Genomic DNA, 23,937 nt, shown 5'->3' with positions numbered 1-23,937 from the left:
CAACAGTGGGCAAAGCCCCCGACCTGGGCGTCGATCGCTGTGCCCAAACTGATGACCAAATGTAGCGAAGAGGAGGTGCAGGTGGGTTGACATTATCGACTAAGGGCGTGGAAAACTGGGAGCGTGATGTGCTGCGCACAGAAACGGGGTAACGGAATTTGGCGTGGCCTCTGTGGCGCGCTCAGGCGCTTGGTGGGGCAGCCCTGCGGGTCCTCTTTCACCTTCGTCGCGTGTGCGAGGCCCACACTGCCTGCTGTGGGCTGAGGCGGTAGCCGGCGAGTACCTGTGCTGCGCTTCATGTGAGTGACGCTCGTCGAGGGGCCTGGGGTAGGCGGAGGACGAGTGTCTCAGCCTCCTTCCCTTCAGTCGAGTCGGGGAGCCTGGGCCTGGCCTGCGGCTGCTTGTCTGGGGTCTGCTCGCGCCAGCAGTAGTGTTGGGCTCTGGGAAAGTAGGGGAGAGCTTGGGGCACTTTGAGGGAACCAAGTTTGACGAATGAGATGTGTGGGTTAAGGGAAAGAAAGAATGTCCCTGGAAACGAAAAAATTCACAAATGTGTGTGTGGGGTGGGGGGGCGGGGGCCAGGCAGGCGGGAGCACGGGTGACAGGAATTAATTCATTCAGTAATTATCATTAAACGCCCACTGCATTCCGGACACGGTTGTAGGGATTGTATAAAGAGCAGTGAACAGAACAGAAATTTCTGTTTCCCTCTGGGTCACATTTTAGATTGTAATAAGGACTGAAGATAAAAATAAATAAACAGGGAAGGAGATTATAGGTTGAAATTTGGTGGCCAGGGAAGTTCTCCCTGAAGAAATTACTTTGTAGTTAAGAACTAACAGAAGTGAGAGAATTCACCATATCCTTATCTCCGGGAAATGCAGTAACGCCGGTGAACCAGCCTTTACAAAAGCTGCGAAGCAGAAACTCGCCTGGACAGCAAAGAAACGTGCATGAGAGTTGAGTGCAAAGGTTAAATTGAAGACAAAAATCAGAGAGCAGGAAGAGGCCATAAGAGGAACTTAGGGGTATTTAAACCCTTGGGTGGTTTTGAACAGCAGAGTGATAAAGACCTGACTTTTAAACTTTTAAGCAGTCTCCAGACTGCTATCTAGAATAGACTGGAGGAAAGAGTAGGAGAAAGACAAGTTAGGAGGCTTTTACATGCCTTTGTCCAGAGGTGTCATGATGGTGGCTTCACTAGGGGTGTTTGGAAATGGCCAAAGAGATTCTTAAAGCTGTTTTTTTTTTTTTAATTAAAAATCATTCTTAAAAGTATTAAAGGTATTTTCCCAATCAGTGGGGTGTCTTTCTGTTTTGGTTAATGTCTCTTTTGCTGCACAGAAGCTTTTCAGTTTGATGTAATCCTAGGTGTTCATCTTTTCCAGTCTTTAAATTTTTTTTAATTAATTGAAAATATTTTTTACATCATTGTTCATTTTTAAACAATATTTGCTTCCCCCCACCCCCTAGAGTAGTCCCTATAGAGTTTCCTTCACCAGTGCACCCGTGCACCATCACCTCAGTCCCCTGTGTGAGATTCTTAATGCTCTTAATTTAGGTATGTAAGAATATTAATGGATGGTGATTTTAATTTTCTTTATTGGGCTTAGGACATACTTTAAAAATGAATTGTAGTGTGAGTTTCAGAGTGAAAAACATAGGTTAAAATCATGGATTTCCCATTTGCTATTTGAATGGAATAATTTATTGTCAAATCATGAGTTCCAAGTTTATAAAATGGAAATGTTATCTCACTCGATTGTGAAGATTAAAAGATAACGTGTGAAAAAAAGACAAGACAAAATAACTATATGACTTGAGACATTCATTTTGACTCATGCTTTGTTCTAGATGTAATGGAGATAATTACAGTGTTCATAGAAGATCTATATAAAGCATTTAGCCAGTCTATTAAAAAAATGCTCTGCCAAATGTTATCCTTTTCTTATTAAGGTTATCATCTGTGAGAAACCCTATGCAAGGGTTTGAGGAGACTAAAAACCTTGAAAATTTTTTGAAATTCACCTGCAACTAAATATAAAATTAAAAAACAAAATGTAGCAGTTAGCACAGAATAATGAAATGAGCACCAAGCTGAGTAGTGGAAGATATGTCTGAGTTTCAGGCATTGTGGTTCAACACTGTTGCCCTAAACATAACTATATTTGAAAAAAATTTCTCTGATTTACTGTTTCTCTCTCTTGTCTGAAAGCTTAGTGGGCATAAAGAACATGTTTATTTTTGCTCTCTGCTATAATCCCACCACATGGCTTAAACTCAGAGACTATAAGTAAAAGAAGGATCTTGGAGTTATTTTGGGGATCGTGGGAGGGAAGATGGCAGACAGCAGGGTGTGGTGAAGTCCATTTCTCTTTACTTAAAGACATTCTCATTCAAACAGTGTTAACTTGGAGTACAGGCAGCCCTAATCTATGTGATGACAGTTTGTAATCTGTATAAAAGACTGGAGATCAGGACCAAATTCTGAAAAACAACGTTAAAGAGAAAAGTCAAGAAAAAAGAACACTAGAAGGAAAGGCCAAGAATGTAGGAGGGATCTTCATTTAATAAACTCAGAAAATGTAGCATAGAGAAGCTAAGTAACTTCACCAAGGTCACACAACCTGTTAAGTATGTGAGTCAACAAAGATTTGTTAGCTGTAGTAAATACTGGGTATACAAAGTCTGTGTTCTTCTGCCAGTGTTAGTGAAAATTATCTGCAGCTTACTAGAAAACATTGAGATAAACTTGGGCATCTGTTTATATTTTTGAAAAACTTACGTTACAATCAGTGAGTACTAGACTTTTTTAATAGTGCATCTGATTCTAAAAATAATTCATCACGTTTAGCGTTTGTGAAAAGTTATCAACACATAGTGACTAGAAGCTAGTCCAAAGTATCTCACAAGATTGGGAAATTTTTAATGTTGATATCTTGAATAAAATTTCTGAGATAATCAGTTATCTAGGAGTAGAGAAAATATAGAGATAGTTTAACAGCTAATGCGTTTTATAGTCATTGCTATATTGTTTTATTATTTTTATTATACTGTGGTATTTATCGTTAAAGTTAAAATTATCTAAAATTTAGAAGACATGTGAAGATAAATAAATGTATAAGGTTTGACTTAATCTTCAATAATCTATCATGTCCTTTTATATGTAGGTGAGATAGGCTTTTTTAGTGGCATTTTATTTAAAAAAAATTTCATATAGTTTTCTTATAAAAATATTCAAACTAAATTTGGTAGCTGGGTTTTAAGCCATTCCCTGCCAAACTGGAATTATTATAGTCATGACTGGTTGTAATACTTTTTGTGTTTTCAGTTGGTGATAGTAACATTTGGGTTTCACAAAAACTGGGATGACAAGTCTTGTCATTTTATATTTCCTAATCTTAACACCTTTACATAATGATGTTGAATATTCTGTGTTGTGTGTTGTGTTTTTTTGACCAGTATCATTGAAAGTTTTTTTTTTTAGTAAAAAGCTTTTCCTTTATTTTTTTTCATTGAAATTTTTTCATTGAAAATCTTCTCTTTATCACACTGTTTCATTTGCGCTTGTATGTATGTACTTAATAGTTGAGTCTTTGTGTGTCTGTGTTTTGAAACAGGTGCTCTTCCTAAACTTCAGTGCTTCAGTATGTTACAAGAGTCATATTTGATTAACTTTTGTAACTATTTTTCAGGTAGCTGATTGAATTGAAACTTTTTGTCTAAGTGAAGACATGAGTTTCACATCTTTGTTTTTTGTTTTTAGTAGACTGGCTACTATTTATGAGATGATTTTTTGGACCTGTTAGTGAATTAAAAAAAAAAAACTTTACTTAAATCTATTTGTTTCATATCAGTTTAGAGAGTAGTTTGCTAGGGTTCTTCTAAAGTGGAACTAATTTCACATTCACCTTAGTATTACTCATCAAATTTTTTTTGTCAAGAAAGTGGAGTTTCAAATTCTATCAGGTCAAATGCTCATTATTTTGCTTGTTTGTGATAATCTTTTTTCATCTATTGAATGTTGATTTTATGTTAGACTAAAGTAGATCTAGACAAGTGCTTCAGTAGGATACTGAAAATTTCAGAAGAAAGTAATCATATTTTCATTTGTATTTGTCCATTTGTATTTTTTCTGTAAAATTCTGACTGCAATTTGAAGGAGCAGCAACAAGCTATTCTGTGTTCACTGTAGTAGACAATGGCAGTATTTATAAGGTGATGTCTTCGTTCAGTATTTCGCCTTTTTTTTTTCCACTGTATTTTTCTAAACTGTTAAACATAGTCTGTTCAGAAAACAAGCAGTTTACTATGGCTTCTCCAGATTAACTTTCTATCTATATTTTCTTATTTTATTATCAACTTAATTTTCAGAGTTTTTATAATTGCTCTTACATCATAAATTGTTAATTTTAACAAGGTTTTTAGAGGTAGATTTCTTTTATTTATTTTTAATTTAAAAAATTTATTTTATATATTTTTTTCATCATTTTTCATTTTTTGCACAATGTATGCATTTTCATCTTGGTTATATTCTCCATACAATTCCCACCTCCCTTATTTTGACTCTAATCCCGCCTCTCCTCCACCCCCCTCACCCCCCTGTGTCTCTGGTTTATAGTTGCTTCAAAGGGTCAGCATTTCAGAATGTTCTTTATATAGGATGGATATTGCATAATTAGAATTTTAAATCATTTTTCCATTTTAACCATTTTTTTAAATTTTTCTTTTTCAAAAAATTTCACTAATTTTTGCACATACATTATTTATTTAAAATTAGATTATTTCAGCTGTATTTATATAGTTGTTATGCTTTAAGTTACAAATTAATGTTAAATCAGGTAAGAAAAGAGCGATGTTGGTTTAACGATTAACCTTTTTGTCAATGTGAGTATCTCTCTTAATATTTGGCAGTTTAAACTTTAACATGATGAATTAATCTCCAAATGTTTGTTTATGTGTATTTTCTGTATGTTGGCCGGGTGTTTTCCAGTTTCTGGGAGTTATTATAAAATTAAAATTCCTTTTTTTTTTTTTTTTCATAAAAGGCACAACATATATACTATCATTTCAGAGTAGCCATATGATTGACATGATGTTTTCCTAATTGATCTTTTTCTTTATTGTCTTTGCTATTTTCCATGTTCCTTCTTAAAATTTTAAATCATTACAGAGTAGAAACATTCCCTACAACAAAGTAACAAAGAAGGGCCTCCCTGGTGGCGCGGTTGCGCAGCGCTGTGAAACTGTCCGCTGGCAGCACCAGTTTGATTCCTGGCTGGCCAGGGAGATTCCCACATGGTGTGGCAGGCCTTCCCTGTCTTGCCTGCTGCTCCCCTCAGCAGTGTCTTTGGTCCGTCTGCCTGTTCTGTTCCCTGCTCTGTCTCTGGTGAATCCTCTCACCCTCCCATGGCTCTGGCTTGTGCTCCAGCTCTTGGATAAATAAATAAATCTTAAAAAAAAAAAATAACGAAGAAGAGATGCAGCAGTTCTCTTTTCTTGGGCATATGTGATGGCCCTTCCTTCCTTGTCACTATTTTGAAATTTTCTTTAAAACCTTGACACTTAAATATAGTCACAAAGGTCATTTATTGCTTTGAGAAAACAAATTGATTTCCTGACAGATTCAAGGATTAGTCTTTTTACTACATTTGCATTTTTGGTTTACTCCTCTATATAGGAAGAGTGCTATTCCGTTACAGTTGAAAATGTCCTTTAAGTCTGCTTTTTCAGTCTCCTGTACAATAACTTTTTTCCTTGTATGATATAATTTATCACTTTTATTTTTTCATTTAGGATTTTCTGCCGTTTCTTTGCAAAAATGGCAACCAGTGATGCTGTTCTGAAGAGACTGGAGCAGAAGGGTGCAGAGGCAGATCAAATTATTGAATTTCTTAAACAGCAAGTTGCTCTTCTTAAGGAGAAAGCAAGTAAGCAAATTAAAAATTTTCTAAGGAGAAAGGTAAAATGAATTCATACATTGCCAACACAAAAAGGTTGTTTACCACATAAATTATTACTCAATCATTTAATGGTAATTTTTAGATTCTTTAATATTTTAATTTTGAGTTAAATAATATTCTAGGGTTAAGATAAATTAGAATTGGCATATAGTGAATGTATGGTATGCAGAGAAAGCAGTATATTATTTCAAGACTTTAAAGGAAGATTGATTTTAAGATAAGTTGGAATGGAGTTAGAGATAAAGAAAATTGGGTGAAATCAAATGGGATCTCCTCAGTCTTATATAAAAGAATGTATACTTTCATAATACTTTTTATGGAGGTATTTTCTGAAATGATTTTTATATTTTTACAATATTTCTTTTAGGTTTTACCAAGAAATTTCTGTCATATATACAAAAATATCAGATTTGAATTTCTGCTTCAGAATTTGAGATGATTTTTAATTTCCTGTGTGTGGAAATGAAAGTGAAAGATTTTGGTTTAATTCATTTAAATATATTTAATTTCTCAATAGCCTATGTTAATATTGAGTCTTTTGCCGTTCCTAACAGAAACAAATGCTTTTCTCTGCTACATAAGGTTGAGTAGCTTACAGAATCCTACCTTTACTCTTCAAAAAATGTTCTCTTTATCAATTCATTTTTTAAATAATTTAAAAATACTGTTGTAGTTATTACTTTTCGTAGTGTTTTATATCATTTTAAGATTATTTTTCTTAAAAGTGATAAAGGATTTTTCTTACTGTTTTCCCCAGAATTCTTTCCATTCATAAAATTGATTTTTTTTCCCTATTGGTAAACTGGATTTTCTTGATAATAGTCTTGCAGGCAACTTTGAGAGAAGAGAAGAAACTTCGAGTTGAAAATGCCAAATTGAAGAAAGAAATTGAAGAATTAAAACAAGAGCTAATTCAGGCAGAAATTCAAAATGGAGGTGATTAAATATAGAAATGATCATTTGCTTTGAATTATAATAATTATACCATTTATTATTAGGTATTATGCTTGATTTCTGATCTTTTCCTCACAGCAGCCTTTCCCCTGCATTCATCTTCTTTGTAGAAAAGAAAGTGGACACTGAGAAATGATACTGCCTGAGGGCACACAGAAAATGGCAAACCTGTGTTTTAAAAACTTGTGCTTTTCATCTGTCTATTCTACTTCAACTTGATCATCACAGTTCCATATTGAACAGTTACGGACACTAAGGCATAGTCATTTTTTAACATTAGGTTTTACTGTGCACCCAGAACTTCATATGCATCAAGCATTTTACCCTAATTTATCCAAAATCATATTCAAGTCAGCAAATCATTATCATTTCAACTATTGTGTTGTAAAGAAAATTAAAAATTTGTTATTTTAAAGAGTTTCAGATAAAATTGTATTATTATGATATAACAATAATAGTTCTATTACAATTTCAAAATATTACAATGAAATGTTATTAACTATATTAAAAATCCTTCCACTATCAGTTAAGGGGCCCCAAATCTAGTGAAAGAGTGTCTTTCTACTTCATTTTTGGCCAGTGAATTATTCTGCCATTGAATTTTTTTAAATGCTAGCGTATAAACTCTACCCTTATATAGATAAAATGAAGTATGGAAAAATCAGTAGTTACGGGCCTCCCCTGGTGGCGCAGCAGTTGAGTGCTGGGCTGCGAGGCTGCCCGCAACGTCTGCAGTGCCGGTTCGATCCCCAGCTGCCCCTGCCCACAAGGGTCCCACAAGGCGCGCAGACCTCTCCTGCCGCCCACTGCTCACCTCAGCAGTGTTCTTCGGTCCTTCTGCCAGTTCTGCTCCTTTCTCTGGCTCTGGTAAATTCTCTCACCCTCCCGCACTTCTGACTGTACCCCGGTTCTTGTATAAATAAATAAATAAATCTTCAAAAAAAATCAATAGTTATGTTGAAAACTATCAACTAAAGAGAATATTTGTCAGTGGGAAATTTGAGACTAGTTGATAATTCCAATACTAGGTGATTTGGAACATAGATAAAGAATTAAACCAGCAGTTAATATTGTAGCACTTAAAACTGCTTTTTATTTCTTCCATTTCTAGAAAATTGCCCAACAAACATTAAACTTTTCAACTTTGATCTATGAGATGGTAAAATAAACCAGTGGTTTGAAGTAAAGTATTGAATTTTTCTAATGAAGAAACATAAAATAGGGATACAGCTTGATGTTCTTGAAAGAAGCGGTTAAACTCCAGAGATTTAAAAATATCTCAGAAAACTCATCTGAACATTGGCCAGAATCTAAACCACATCAAAATCCCTCCCTAGATTATTATATCTCCATGTTGGTTGAGCTGTGAGAATGTTGCTGACGTTGCTGATGGAATTTTATTTTCTTGTTTCTTGAAATAAAATCATGGGCAAGTAATGCTCTCTCTTCATTAATTCTGATAAAGAAATTAACTTTCTGAGGTGATCGTTTAATATAAGAGAAAGTCTCAGTGGAAAACATGCCATCTTATACAGTGTGAGATCGAGTTTCTGTGAACAGAATATTTGAGTATAGGTTCTTACTCCCCACCCACTCTCTGTATGGTGAGCCAGTGTCTTCACTTTGTAGAACTCAGGCCAATCATCTGTACATGGGAATATGGTTAGAACTTCCTGCTCAGGGTACTTTTGAATTGTACAATGTAGTTCATTGAAAGCATTTTATAAAATACCTGGAACATAGTAAGTCCATAATAAATATCAGGTATTATTGCTATTTGTAATTTTTTTGTAATTGCTATTATTTGTAATTCACTTCAGTCATTCGTAGCTAAATGAGAATAATTCATTTATTCTTTTATTATGATTAATATATCCTTAATTTTTTGGTAGCCTTTGTACAATCTCTTACAGTAGAGGCTTAATAATCATATATAGTGAGTTTCTATTTTGAAACAGTGTTCCTTTTTGTGATTCACAATTTCATAGTTTTCATCTTTATTGCTGATTTAATATGAATGTCATTATCTGTTTCATTTTTGTTTCAGTGAAACAAATACCATTCCCATCTGATACTCCAATGCAAGCTAGTTCTATGGCTTCTACAAATGTAATGCAGTCTGTTCCAGTAACAACCATATCTGCTGGTACCAAAGAACAGATAAAAGGAGGAGGAAGAGGAGAAGAAAAGAAGGTGAAAGAGAAAACTGAAAAGAAAGGTATTTTTTATGTTAAATCTTATTTGACTCTTTTTTGAGACAATATCAACATTTTGACCGCGCCAGATTGTGATTTTGTTGTTTTTTCATTGAGGAAATATTAGTTTAGGAAATAGTAAATTATTGAGGGGAATGTGTTCACATCTCAAGTTCAGACCTTTAGGAACTAGTTTAAAATTATGAATGATTTTGGAAATCTTAGGTCCTATAAATCCCATTAACAAAGTATACGTAGACTCCACCTCAGCTTCTTTTTTTATTTGGTGCTACCTTAGTTTGAGTTCTTCTGATCTCTCTCCAAAAGCATTATCTTTGGTAGTTTATATTTAGCTTGCTGTTCATGCTCTTTTTTCTAAGCATAAATCTGACTCCTTTTTATTACATACTCCTTTACTCCTGTTACACTTCATTGATCCAGATATGTCTAAAATAATGCGTATATAATTCCTTATACATACCTCTCATAGTACTTACACTCATTTACCTTTTTTTTTTTAAACTATAAAATAGCTGAGGGTTTGTGAGCTCACCTAAGCCAGTTCTGCATCTAGAACTTGTCAACTCCTTTTGGTAAACATGAGTCACTTCTGTTCATTTAAGTTAGACAGGGCTGTACAGCCTCATCTGTATCACTTCACCACTTGGTGGTATGGTTACAATGAAAGCAACTCAGTGCATTTCTTCCACTTTGTAAAATTTATTGAGAAATGTCCTCAAAACAATCATATAACTTGTTCTTATAAGTTTGGTGAGATCTATGCTCAGTTCCCTAGACAAAGTCTGCTGTTATTCCCACCAAAGGGTCAGTTAGCCTGAGTCAAATGAGACAAAAATCTTCCTTTGGGTGGGGAGGGGCACACAGGACCACATGGATCTCTAGGTTTAGAACTCCTGTCAATTGGAGCTCTGTGTGATGATGGAAATGCTGTTCCTCTCTATCACCCAACAGCAGCCAAGAGCCACATGTGGCAATTGAGCATTTGATATTTGTCTGGTGTTCTATAGAACGGAATTTTTAATTATTTTTCATTTAAATGTAAACAACTCCTTGTCACTGACATTGAGTTGTTGGGATTTTGGGTATTGCTGATAAACAGGATCATTCCAGAGTGTTTTTCTGCTACATTGTCATAGCAAAATTCTTTTCCTACAAGGTCTGTGGTGCCCATAAGTCTTCATACATGCCTATAAGCATCACTTATTTTCAGTCAGACATTCCTAAAATCCTTTGTGAAGACTAACAAAGTTCTTGGTATAGATTTTAGTATTTGTAGTGACCTCTGAAGTGTGGTGATTAGATACTCCACATGCCTGGCAAAGTAGTTCAAATGTCTGGGAAATGGATTCAAGTTAAAAACAGGGCCTCCTTGGTGGCATAGGGGTTAAGTCTCAGCACTATCATGCTATTACTGCTGTGGCCTGAGTTTGGTCCCCAGCCAGGGAGCAATCCCACATATGGCACAGTAGACCTCTCTTGTCTCACCCACTGCTCCCCTCAGCAGTTTATTTCAGGAGATTTGCCTGTTGCTGCTCCCTACTCTGTCTCTGTTGAATCCTCTCACCCCCCTCCCCCCATACCTCTGATTTATACCCCAGTTCTTGTATGTATAAATAAGTAAAAATACATTCTTAAAAAAATGTTAAAAACATATGGATATAGATATAGTATACTGTTATATGTAGTTTATAAAAAAAAATCTATAGTTTATGACTTAAAGATATCTGCTCTTAAGATTTTTTGCTGTATTTTTTTCTAGCAATTTTATATACATATATATATCATTTGGCATTTTTACCATTAAAAAGTCTTTGTTAACTTGTTACTTGAAAAGTGGTATTTTTACAAATTAGCTAATGAGATTAAAATTGTCAAGTATTTTAGATGATAATTCTGCCTCCTTTTTTAGAACTATAAATTGTGAATAACCTTTACATAACTTCCTTTCCCACTGCAGCCTGAATTAGCCTCCTTTGTTTCTGTATTTCTTTGTGTGTGATGTTTACCACATATTCATCATGTAGATGTCAGTTTTCCTTAAAGGAGATTTTTGTGTGCCATGATGCATGGACCACTCACCTTATACTTTCCAGTGCCTTAAATCTCAGTAAATATTTGTTCAAAGATTAAACATAGGCATAGTTGAGAAGGAATGGCTTCCAAACCATAGTAGTTTCTCTTACCTCTTTTGGTTGAAAGATCATTACAGATTTATTTGGTTTCATACTCTCTTCTGCTGGAGAAACTAATATAAACTTGGGGACTATGAACTCTCATTATAGGTTGCATTTTGGCTCATTAAATAATATTATGTAAGAATGAGTTACACTGTTAGTTTATAAATAAAATTAGGATTGATTGTTAAAATACAATTCCAATAAAATGTTCTCATACAGTTGCTATAGATAAACCTACAATTTCATCAATCTTCAGGGAAATCTAAGAAATAGAGAATTCATCATTTACTTACCAGTGTGCTTAACTGGTGAGAGAAACATTTCACCAGTGAAACTAATGTTCACTTAATTCATTTCATTGGTTAGCTACCAATTTTGGTATTGTTTTTTAGTATCAGGTTTCTCACACTAAGAGTCACAGTCTACAGCTGTTTTAGGGACTGATACACTTGTTCTGCAAAGGGCCATTTAGTTAATGTTAGGCTTTGAAGGCATTAAATTTTTCAAATTATTGAATAACTCTTTGTTATTATTTAAGTGAAGGTAGATTAAATAACACATTATTTTAATCTTATCAGTACTGATGCTAAGGAGTTTTTCATAGTGTATTTTTGTTTTAACTTCTGATGTGTTCATTCAATATTTTTTAGGAGAGAAAAAGGAGAAAAAACAGCAGTCAGTAGCAGGAAGTGCTGACACTAAGCCAGTAGATGTTTCTCGTCTGGATCTTCGCATTGGTTGTATCATCACTGCCAAAAAGCACCCTGATGCAGATTCTTTGTATGTAGAAGAAGTGGATGTTGGAGAAACAGCCCCAAGAACAGTCGTCAGTGGTCTGGTGAATCATGTTCCTCTTGAACAGGTAACCTGTACAGCTGAAATTGCTGCTTGTTCATTGTCACCTCTGGTGCTTATTAGCTTTGTGAACTTGGACAAAGTCCTACATTCATTCATATTTCTAGATGCAAATAATTATTGACACCTGAAATATAGCAGGACCTATTTTAGAAAAGGGAATATAGTAATGACTCAATACAGACAGATACATAAGTTTTTGTTGTTTTTTTTTTTTTTTAAGTATCTTTGTGACATATTTCTATGGGCAAGTCAGGAAATTATAATATCTAGTGTTTTAAATGGTGATAATTCAAGAGAAAAATGAAGTAGGCAAAGAACCTAAGGAATATTGAAGCTACCACTGTATCATTTCATATAAAGCGGCCAGGGAACACTTTATAAAGAAAGGGACCTTTAAGTAAAGATAGAAGAAAGACAGAAAACCAGTCAGATGTCAACATGGCAGTAGAGCATTTCAGCAGCCCATGTCACATGTCATCTTGGGGTCTTCAGTGAAGACCAACACAGTGGCTGGTGTGTTTGTAGCAAAATGTGCAAGGGGGAATTCAGGCAAAAGAAGTCAGAGATAAGGGTTCCAAGTGACAGAGATCATGTGAAATGCCCGCTGGCTTTGATTCAGGGTGAGATGAAAGTCCTTGGAGGGTTTTTTGAGCTGAGGAGTAGCGGGTCTACCTCACATTAATGTGATCATTGGGGTTGCTCTTTTAAGGGGCGAGAGATGGAGTAAAGAGGTAAGTGAAGAAGTTTTTTTCTATGAAAAACAGACCTGACACATACATGCGGCTTTTTTTTTTTTTTTTTTTTTTGCTTTTTATAATTCATCTGTTTAGGCTCTCATAAGGCGCCTTGGAGGAAAGAACTGATCTTGAGCCAGGTCAAATTGAAAAAACTCATTATTGGGGCTTTGTCGTTTCCCTCCTTATAATTTTATACTATTTCTGCTCTTCCAAAAACTGTAATTCACAGCTATTTCAAACAAAAATATCTATATACACATCTGTGTCTAACCAATCAAGGCAGTACTAGTAAACATTTTATAAAGCATTCTATTAGTTCCTCAAGTTGCTTGCCAGCTTTTGAAGGTTTATGTATTTTTCTAAGGTAAAGGTCCACAGAGTTATTGGATCTTTAAAAGATTACATCTCTCCAATCCTATAGTTTTTCTTATATATATTCTTTGTACCACCCAAATGCCCAAAAATAGATGACTGGATCAAGAAGATGTGGTACATATACACCATGGAATATTACTCAGCATTCAAAAAAGATAAACACATGCAATTTGGAGCAACATGGATGGCACTGGCAGGGATCATGCTCAGCGAAATAAGCCAGAAAGATTTATTTATTTTTGTACAAGAGCTGGGGTACAGGCCAGAGGCTCGGGAGAGTGAAAGGATACACCAGAGACAGGTGGGGAACAGAACAGGCAGATGATGGAAATTCACTGCCGAGGGGAGCAGCGGGCGCGACAGGAGAGGTCTGCTGCACTGTGTGGGAATTTCCCCGGCAGGCCAGGAGTCGAACCAGCGCCCAAAGGCTTCACAGTGCTGCGCTCAACTCACTGTGCCACCGGGGAGGCTCTGTACCTTTTTTTAAATGCTCATATATGTGACATTTTAAGGTTACTTGTTTGACACAGTCTTATTCATGAAGAACTTAAAAGGGGACTTTCGGAATTTTTTTAATCTTAGAATTTTGGGGTATTTTTGCACATAATATTTATAAAACTATCTAGAATGCATTTACTTTTTTCTGGCAGTGGTAGTTCTCATCTGTTATTTTAAGTTAAATTTCTTCCATTAGAAGAGTTTAGATAACTTTGTGCCTCATTTTTGCTAGTTGAGGAAAATTTAAGACACTTTAACTTTTGAGGATCAAAGAAATGTCTGTTCTATAACAAATTGTAGGAGAAGCTCTAAATATTAATTGCAGTATGTGTAATGCTTGAATAAATGGCCAATATCTTTGATTAAGAAATTGAATCTTACATACTATTGAAAATGACCAATTGTGGAAAGAAAAATGATTGTGCAGTTATTTTAATACTAGGACTTAGCTCAATACTTTTCATATCTGTTAGGATTTAATCCTTGTGACACCTTTTGAAGTCCAGTATCATGCCGCTCATTTTGTGAGGAAACAGGGACAATAGCTGCACGGTCTTATTGCTAGTTGATGGCTGCTGAAGTTCAAACCAAATTAGATTCTAAGTCACTTATTCATTTGTTCAGTAACAATTTAATTGAAAGGCCTTGCCTCTGCTCTCTCCACAATAATGCACTGTCCATTTGTTGAGCTTTTTTTTTTTCATTTTTACATAAGACTTCATAGGAATAACAAGATTTTGAACTTGTGAAGATACGGCCACAAAAACAGGACATTTGATATTTAGCATATTTGTTGTACCTTAATGTATTCTAGTTCCTGAGTTCTGGTACATCTTTAATTACCAACTTATATTTCATACAGATGCAAAATCGGATGGTGGTTTTACTTTGTAACTTGAAACCTGCGAAAATGAGGGGAGTGCTTTCTCAAGCAATGGTGATGTGTGCTAGTTCCCCAGAGAAAGTGGAAATCTTGGCCCCTCCTCATGGGGCTGTCCCTGGAGACAGAATTACTTTTGATGCTTTCCCTGGTAAGTATTCATTAGTCATTATTTAAGGTAGCGTTGGAATTATTGTCATCAAAGCAATGCTCGTAATAGTGAAGTGTCAGATCAACCCCATCTTTTGCCCTGGGTAAAATACAAATGTTTATACTTGCAAAGTGGAAGGTGAGATACTGACAGAATGTGCTGCAGAATCACTGTCAGAACCAGTTAATACTCAGAAGGTAACAGAGATGAAAAAATTCAAAGATCAGATGTGGTTCATTCTCAAAGTCCATCTTATACTTGTATGTGCTTTCACTTGATTTAAAGATACAGAGAAAATCTCTGAGTTCAAAGCCATTTATTTTAATACTATAAATGGAAATTTCATTGTGCATTGCTTGTTTTCTCTGCTAAAATGCTGGCCAGACAGATGAAGCATCATAATGCGTGTGAAATTTTCTTCAAGTAGGTCTTTGAGACGGATGAGAATGGATGCTTGGCATATGTAGAATAAATATTTCATATATAGCGAGGACCTCAAAAGAGTAACAGAAATTAGAAGACTCTGTTTACTTAAAGGATATTCATATGACTAGAGTAATGGGAAAAACAAATTAATTAGGGTAACAAGTAGAATTAGTTTTAAAAGTCAGAATTGATTTGGAGGCATATTTGTAGAAACAACTGCATTTTTTTTTAAAGATTTATTTATGCATACAAGAACTGGGGTACAGGCCAGAGGTGTGGGGAATGAGAGGATTCACCAGAGACAGAGCGGGAAACAGAATAGGCAGATTGACTGAAATACACTGCTAAGGGGAACAGCGGGCGAGTCAGGAGAGGTCTGCTGTGCCATGTGGGTCTCCTCTCATTTGGGGATCGAACTGGTGCCGCAGTGGCTGCTGATAGCTTCATAGGTTGTGTCTTAACCCCTTGCACCACCAGGGAGGCCCCCGAAACAATTTTAGTGGAATATAAAAGCTGCTGTAATTATTTAAGGCCTGTTTCTTGATCCTGTGTTAAATCAATAATGTTTTAACTTTTGAGTAATAATAGAAAATATGTATGAAAGTGTGGGTTAATTTCCTTGAAAAGCAGCTCTCCATTTCTAATTAAAAATGGATGAACCTAAAGAACATAATTGTATCTTTGAAGCCATGTATTTATCTTGAACCTTGGTAGATTGAAAATCAGGCTAGTTTTGGGAAAATTCCCAAACTTGAATCAACCAACTCCTTTCTCCAAAGCAGCATGAAGTCGGTAGGTTCTGGGGCCATATGTTTGCCACTCCAACCAAACCACCAAACACTGCCCAAACCTCATGTTTTGGGCCAACCTGTACCTAGCAAACATGAAGTTTTATGAAGAAGTCTTACTCACTGGATTGGAATAGACTGACAGTCAAAGTAAACTTTTAAGTTTCAGCACACATTGAAGAAAAAAAAAAAAAAGTTTGGTTTACTGCCCTATTAATATTTGCCTTCTTTTTTATTTAAAATGTTTTAGTGCATTTTTTTTTTCAATAAATTTGAGTCAATTCTTTGTTACTAAAAGAAATCATCTACTTTTGATTCAATAGTTTGCAAATTTGGAAGCTGAGACCCACCAAAATTCAGTTACTTGCTTAGTAAAGATTATCTAGAATTTAGGAAAAAGAGGAAACAATGTGTGTCTTTTGCTGAATCTCTACTCTGAGCTGTTTTGTTTGATTGTTCTTTGCTACAATTTTATATGGACTTTCATTATTGAAGGAATACAATTCTTTCCTTTCTGTGACAGCTTCATTTTCTTATCTCGTAGAATTAATATGTAAATAAATATTTCAGCTCTTGAATCTGTTGTTATCTGGATGTTACTGTTTAATAAAATGAAAGAAAGTCTTTTTAGTTGCCCAGTGGAGTAACATTGGCTTGCAACACTGTAGATGATTTAGAGGTATAGGATCTCAGTTCTTCAGATCACATTACACCTACCAACAAGGCACCCAGAGTCCTCTACCATGGTGGATTGCACCCCCTCCATATTCTGCTCATGCCTCCTCTTTCCCCCTTCCCTTCTCTTGACCTCAGTTCTACAGTCAGATTTCTAGGGTTTGTTACTGGTTTGTTCTATGTGAACCTTTGTTTTGTTTCCCAGTGTTTTCACATATGTGTGAAACTATCTCTTGCTTCTGACTTGTTTCCCTTAGCATTTTCCCCTCCTGTTCTATCCATGTTGTCACAAAGGGCTAAAGTTCACCTTTTCTTTTGTAAATAGCTGGCTAGTATTCCTATGTGTGTGTGTGTATACAGCACATCTTAGTCTACTCATCTGTCCTTGGGCACTTGACTGTTTTGTGCATTAGTACATAAGTATGGGGATAAGGTACAAAAATATTTGTAAATGAAAGAAGGGAAGCTTTACTTTAAAGTTTCCCATGAGTTTGAATTACTCTCAGCACTTAAAATTTGCCTAACCCAGTGGAACAGCATCAAATAATTAATATATTTTGGGACATGCAGTCTGTTAGTACTCATCTCGCTTGTTCTTCCACATCAGTTACTGCTTCTGTAGCAGTAAATCTGAAAGGAAATAACAGCTAATACAACACAACAGACCATTAGTCTTACTGTTTGTTTTTTTTTCTTTTCCCAGAGAGAACCATGTTTTATCAGTGCTTTATTTTTCCACATCTGTTTTATATTGTAATCCTTAAGGTATCTGCTGGTACATTTTGATGTTCACTGGATGTGCTTATTGTCTTGAGATTTTCATTTCGTGTGCTATATATTAAGTGTCGTACAGAAATTGAAATTGGGGCTCAGCCCTTAGAGTTGCTGTTACGCCTTAAAAAGACTTTTACACCTAACAACCATTTTCTCCAACTACAAAACCAAAAAGTTCCACATAGTTTAAGAAGATGCCACAAATATTTCTATAACAATGGCTAAAACTCCTCCCCACCCAATGCTTTTTAAAATCTTAAATGTGTGAAGCTATAAATTTTAGCATTTAGGTATGGTCACTGCTCCCTAAAGCAAAAACAACTTGAAAATAATAATGTAGATAGGAGAATATACTGTTTTTCGGTCTAATAAAGAATGAGAATTTGTATTCAGACTTTTTAAGCTTCTTGTTTAACTTCCAGCATTCCTATTTTTGTTGATACTGAGTCTTATTAATAAATACAGGTTAATGGTTAATCACAAAGCATAATGAGATGTAAGAGTGTTTAACTTTTGGATCTGTTCTTTCTGTAAAGTAAATGAAAACTTGGCCCTATTTGACTATCGTCTCTGAAACCCATTTTAGTCACCAGAAATGCTGTGGTCAAGATTGTCAGGTGCTCCATGTAGCTAATGCATGACTGGTTTTCAGTCCTTTTCACTATTTAGTTTCTGCACCCACACTTTTCTGGTGCTCTCCCTTGCATCAGTGGCTGCTCTTCTTTTCTACTAAGCTGACTCTTCCGTACCTCCCTGATCTCTTAACTTTGGAGTGTCCTTGACTTTCTCTTTTTCTTTCCATGTTCATTTCCTTGGTTATTTTCTCCATCATTTATCCAGGTGTCCACTAGACTTTATCATTAATACATCCTGTGGAAGAAGAATATACATCCCACTCTGTACCCTAAAATTCCCTTTTTTTGAAAAAAGATTTATTTTATATGAGAGCTGGGGCATAGGCCAGAGGCACGGGAGAGTGAGAGAATTCACCAGAGACAGAGCAGGGAGCAGAACAGGCAGACTGACTGAACGCGCTGCTGAAGGGAGCAGTGGGCGAGACAGGAGAGGCCTGCCACGCCATGTGGGTTGCTTCCTGGCCAGCCGGGAATCGAACCTGTGTTGCAGAGGCTGTGGACAGCTTCACAGCGTTATGCTCAACCCACTGCACCACCTGGGAGGCCCTAGAATTCCCTTTTTTTGTGTTTTTTTTCCCCATATGTTTGGACAGCAGCTCCATTCTTCTAGTTGTTTAACTTATTTTGTTTCCTCATATATCTTCCCCTTCAGAAAATCCTAGTAGTGGTGCCTTCTGAACTTATCTGGAATCATTTTCAGTATCTCCACCACCACTACTACTTTGGTCCTATTGCCAACAACTCTTGTCAAAAATACAGAAGCCTTTTGCTGATCTTCCTTCTTTTCCTGGCCCTTGTTTTGTCTGTATGTTCTGTTATAGCAGGCAGAGCAATGTGGGTCTGATTACATTACTTCTCTGCTCAAAACTTGGTGTTTCTTTTGACCAAGAATATAAACCCAAGTCCTCACAACAGCCTCCATTATCTCATTAACCTTATGCATGCTTGACTCTTCCTCCATCATTCTGGTTGAGCTACTCACTGGCTCTTCCTCCAGCTAGCTGCATGCCACCTCCTTTGCTTTTTTCTTCTCCAAACACTTAGCATCTATGTCCACTGCATAGCTTATTGTCCGCCCACATGGAAATGTAAGCACCATGAAACCCAAGATTTTGTTGTTATTCACTGTTGTATTCCTATCATCTAGAAAAATGACTGTAATAGAGTAAAAATTCAGTAAATTGGTTAATGAATAAGTGGAAGGAAACTTGGTAATAATAATTAAAAAAACAAATCCACAAGCATATAATATTTGGAGAACAGACATGAATATCAGTCTTCATTGTTGCCAAGATCCCCCACATTTTATTTTTATTGGTTGGCTTTGTAAAATTAACTGCCTCCCCTTTGGCAAAGTTTTACTTTTGTTTTTGTACTGTAAATGGCAATAGTTACAGTTATTCAAAAACTCAGTTAATCAAATGTAAAATAATTAAGTTAGTGCTAGGCTTTTTATGGCCATGGCAGATATCAAACAAAAGCTGATGATCAATGAATGTTTATTGAGAAAGGCCTACTGAAGATGACATTTCTGGTTCTTATTCCACACATACAAATGCCAAGGATTCTGGAATTTGTATTTATTGTTATCTAGGTTTTAAATGCTGGGAAGGTGGTCAGAGCTTGTCATATCTGTGCAAACTCCTCTGATCTATTTCTTATTACCTGTGTGGTTCAGAATGAACTGTCCTAAAATAATCTCTGAATGATTAGTCTCTTTCAATATGTATAACCATTTCCCAGTGGTGATTATTGGTGTTTGTCTAGTGATTTCAGGGACTTTGCAGGTTTTAGCTTTAGGAACTTTTTATTGATATCATCAGTTGACTTCTTTGGGTTGCCATGCCAAAAACAGAGGAGGGGAGAGAGAAAGAGAATTCAGAAAATAATTCATAGAAGAAGCTCATACCACACAGGAATGATGAAAGGCGTCTTTGGAAAATATAATTCATTTAAAAAGAAACTCTTTAAACTATTAGCTATGTTTTTCACAGAGGTAACGTAAACTCTCAGTTAAAACTAGCTTTTTACCCTACAATTAGTACACTGTTGAGTAAAATTTTGAACAGTTTCATCTGAATCGCTGTTGAAGTCTTGGAACTATATTCAGAGTATTTGGGTATTGAGTCTGTGGTATTAAAAAATGGCTTTGGAGTTGAGCTTTGGAGGTTCCTCTTGATAGTCACTAGTTCTAGTTCATTGTGTGTAATTTAAAAATCTTCTCTTGACTCCCATGAGTGCTGGTGGCCTGGGAGCCTTGCTCAGCCTCAGCCTTTTCATCCAGAAGCAGAGGTTTTCCTGTAGGTATCTCTCACTTGTGGGATTTGGGAGCTTTAACTTTTGAAACGCTTAGCCAACTGTCTGGTATTTTAGTTTCTTAGCTTCAAATTTTGAGCCCAATGTCCTCATCTGTAAAACTGAGTTGAGTTAATCACATTTATTTCATGTACTGGGAAGAATAAATACAGGTGCGCTTTAGTGCAGTGACTGCAGGGGTGAGCACGCTGTAAGTCTTCCGTGTGATTCTGGACGTGGTTTCCCATACATGGCAGTATCTTCCTGGACCTAAGAAGCTCAGTTCTGTGGCTTTTTTTTCTAGGGACTCATTTAGGTTTGCATTCAGCAACAAGTTGCCCACACAATCTGTGTTCTCACTGTGAAGCTTTTACACAAATCTGCTGTGCTCTGCTCCGTGAACTAGCGCATTATCATTCAGCCATTTTTCCCAGAGGATTGATTACTCAATGCTTCCTGAACAGTGTCTCTGCTGTTGGCTTTTCCGAATTCTGGAGTGCTCACTCCCTGCAAGGTCTGTGTCCAGCAGAGTGGGTTTGTACTTTTCTACTGAGAAATAGTTTAGATGAAAAATCAAAGTTTTACAGATTTCTATTCTGTTTATTAGTTTCTTGTCTCTTCAGATACTCAGAATGGAGGAAATTTCTCATATTTTATACTTAGCAGTCATTCAGATTTAGTCTCGTGTAGTCTTCTGTAGTACATACAGTGCTTCGTGAACTCTTCCATCATCTTTGAAGGCCTTTGTAACAGGACAATTTTTTCTGTTCTTGCCAGTCTTGTGGCAGTTTTGAAGAATTAATAAAGAAGAAAACTACCATGGGCAACAAATTTACTTATCTTTTTTATTCCTATATATGTATGAGTAGAAAATAAACAGTTTAAGTAATAAGATGTTATAGAATATGGAATACGATTAGTCCCAGTAATATTTAAAGGCTTTTTTTGCAAGTAATTCTAAGAGACAATTGGGGGCCACTTAGAAATACAGTCTTCTTATCGTTACTGAATTATACTTTTGTATAATTTTATTCTCTTTATTACCTATTGGAAAATTATTTTCTGAAGCAATTTTTTACCCCACTTGTTACTGAACATCATCAGCTACTAAGTGATGTTTTGTTAAGCTTTATTCTCTACTTCCTTATTACTAAGTAGAAAAATTGCTTGATATATTGGCTGCCTTTAAGTCTAGACCAGATATTTTCTATAACTTTCTTGTTCTTGTATTGGTAGTGAATTTTACAGTGTGCATTTTATTGTAAGGAGGGGTAGGTTATCATCTACACATAAGAGGGTGATTTGCTTCTTTGTCGTATATAGTTTGTCAGTAGACAGGGTCTAGCCAAACATGGACGCTGCTGTCAAACCTTGGCTCCACTTTTAACTGTGCATCTTATCTTCTCTGGCCCCAGTCTCTTTATGTTTAAAGTTGGAGTTAGGGTTGTGTGAATTCTTGTCTCCTCACTGTTGTTCTCTGTCTCTTTCCATCTCACCAAATGGGCTGGGCACCAGATGAAATCTAAAAAGTTACCCTGTTTAACTGGTAAGCCCCAGCATTTGAGCTCTTCTCTAGTATTGACAGGTAACTTTTAAGCAGTTCTGCAGCAATTTAGTCAGTTATTTTGTATATTGAAACCTATAAGGAAGCATAAGCTGCCCTTCACAATTTTTCTTTTTTTTTTTTTTTTTTTTTTTTTATAGAGGCATGCTTTATTTATTTGTTTGCTGGTTTCTTTGTTTTGTTTTGTTTATACATGCACTGGGTACAGTCAGAAGCGCGGGAGGGCGAGAGAATTCACCAGAGCCAGAGCGGGGAGCAGAGCAGGCAGAAGGACCGAAGTACACTGCGGAGGGGAGCAGCGGGCGGCAGGAGAGGTCTGCGCGCCATGTGGGACCCTCCTCCGGTGGCCGGGGAGCAGCCGGGGATCGAACCGGCGCCGCAGAGGCCGCGCGCAGCTTCGCAACCCAGCGCTCAACCGCTGCGCCACCGGGGAGGCCCCACAATTTTTCTTTATGTACTACCACATATATTTTTGCTTTAATGACTGGGAGAATAAATTCATTGTACTATATTTCCTGCAAGAATATTTATTATGAGAGTAGAAAATAGTATCTTTAGTGCCTCCCCTGGTGGCACAGGCGGTTGAGCGCCATGCTGTGAAGCTGTCCGCAGCCTCTCCAGCGCTGGTTCGATCCCAGCCCACTGGCGAGGGTCCCACATGGCATGGCAGACCTCTCCTGTCTTGCCTGTTGCTCCCCTCAGCAGTGTATTTCGTCAGTCTGCCTGTTCTGTTCCCCACTATATCTCTGGTGAATCTTCTCACCCTCCCACACATCTGGCCTGTACACCAGCTCTTGTATTAATAAATAAATAAATCTTTAAAAAAAAATTAAAAAATTTTAAAAAATAGTATCTTTAACATTTGCTAGGAAGTGACACACTATTTTGTTTCACCAATCAAGAATATAAACTGGCATCATAAAAAGTAAGTGCTAAAATTCTGACCAGTTCACAGATCAGAAAGTACTGCTAAGATAATTCACTGGAAATCTCTGTGGACATTTTATTTAATATGTTAGCTATGTAATTTTTCCCCCTACAGGAGAGCCTGACAAGGAGCTGAATCCTAAGAAGAAGATCTGGGAGCAGATCCAGCCTGATCTTCACACTAATGATGACTGTGTGGCTACATACAAGGGAGCGCCCTTCGAGGTGAAAGGGAAGGGAGTGTGCAGGGCTCAGACTATGAACAACAGTGGAATAAAATAAAGTAAAATACTTCAGCTACTGAAATAATAATAAAAAGAAATATGCTGGTCAATTGTTAACCTAAGATATAACTGGCTCATTTTGTGTTATTTCTCTTCTAGACTTGACTAACCTTTCAAACCTGGTATTTGTTGTTTTCAACTGATTGGAGAAACACTACATTTTCACCTTTCTCATTTGGGAGGAAATTGCCTTTTTTAAGATGATTTATTTCTTAGCATGGGTGTAGATTAACAGATTGTATTTTTTCTTTTTACATTTAGATAGCTTGAAGTAGGTAAGCATTTAGTGTCTCATTTGTAGGCATATGATGCATGAAATGTCAAGCCTTTGGATTTTTAGTACAGTGTGTATCTGTATTATAAATGCCCTATCCTCTTCAACAATGACAAGTTAGAATTTGATCAGGTTTATTAATTAGTCATGTTTTAATAGCATTGAAAATGACCAGGTATTGAGTCTAGAGAGCCAGACATCCTAGAAACTAGAAGACATGGCATGTGAACTTTATTGCTCTTGTTGCCAGAGTCATCCAGGCATTTATATGTAGGGTGACCTTTCCACAGCACTTAAGTTTCCAACTGTGCGTTGAACTTTTTCTTTCCATTTAGCAAAGTAATTAGTAATGAATTATGACAATGGCATAAATGCACTGCCTGGTGTTGCCAGTGACATTTCCAGTGAATTGACAGTGAAAATAGCAGTTTGTATTTTTCACTATAGCTGATTTACAGATTCTTTGGGTACCTAAAAAATATTATA

The 23,937-nt window shown here is 36.3% G+C and overlaps 1 protein-coding gene across 2 annotated transcripts; it reads left to right on the top strand.

Annotated features, from left to right (window-relative positions):
- The first annotated feature begins 58 nt into the window (after positions 1-58).
- Positions 59-23,923, top strand: AIMP1 (aminoacyl tRNA synthetase complex interacting multifunctional protein 1). Of its 2 annotated transcripts, none has more exons than XM_054694578.1 (7): positions 59-81; positions 5,797-5,930; positions 6,786-6,899; positions 8,965-9,135; positions 11,961-12,172; positions 14,641-14,809; positions 23,009-23,923. In XM_054694578.1, exons 2-7 carry the CDS (start codon positions 5,822-5,824, stop codon positions 23,173-23,175), a joined length of 942 nt encoding a protein of 313 aa, XP_054550553.1. In that variant the 5' UTR covers positions 59-81; positions 5,797-5,821; the 3' UTR covers positions 23,176-23,923. The 2 variants fall into 2 exon arrangements, with proteins under 2 accessions (XP_054550553.1, XP_037365485.1); XM_037509588.2 differs by lacking the exon at positions 59-81 and adding an exon at positions 221-299.
- The last annotated feature ends 14 nt before the right edge of the window (positions 23,924-23,937 follow it).

This window comes from Talpa occidentalis, unplaced genomic scaffold (assembly GCF_014898055.3).
Source record: "Talpa occidentalis isolate TD23 unplaced genomic scaffold, MPIMG_talOcc4v2.1 talOcc4.13, whole genome shotgun sequence".
Lineage (NCBI taxonomy): Eukaryota > Metazoa > Chordata > Mammalia > Eulipotyphla > Talpidae > Talpa > Talpa occidentalis.
Note: the sequence above shows the minus strand (reverse complement) of the source record. Positions and strands in the feature narration are given on the sequence as shown.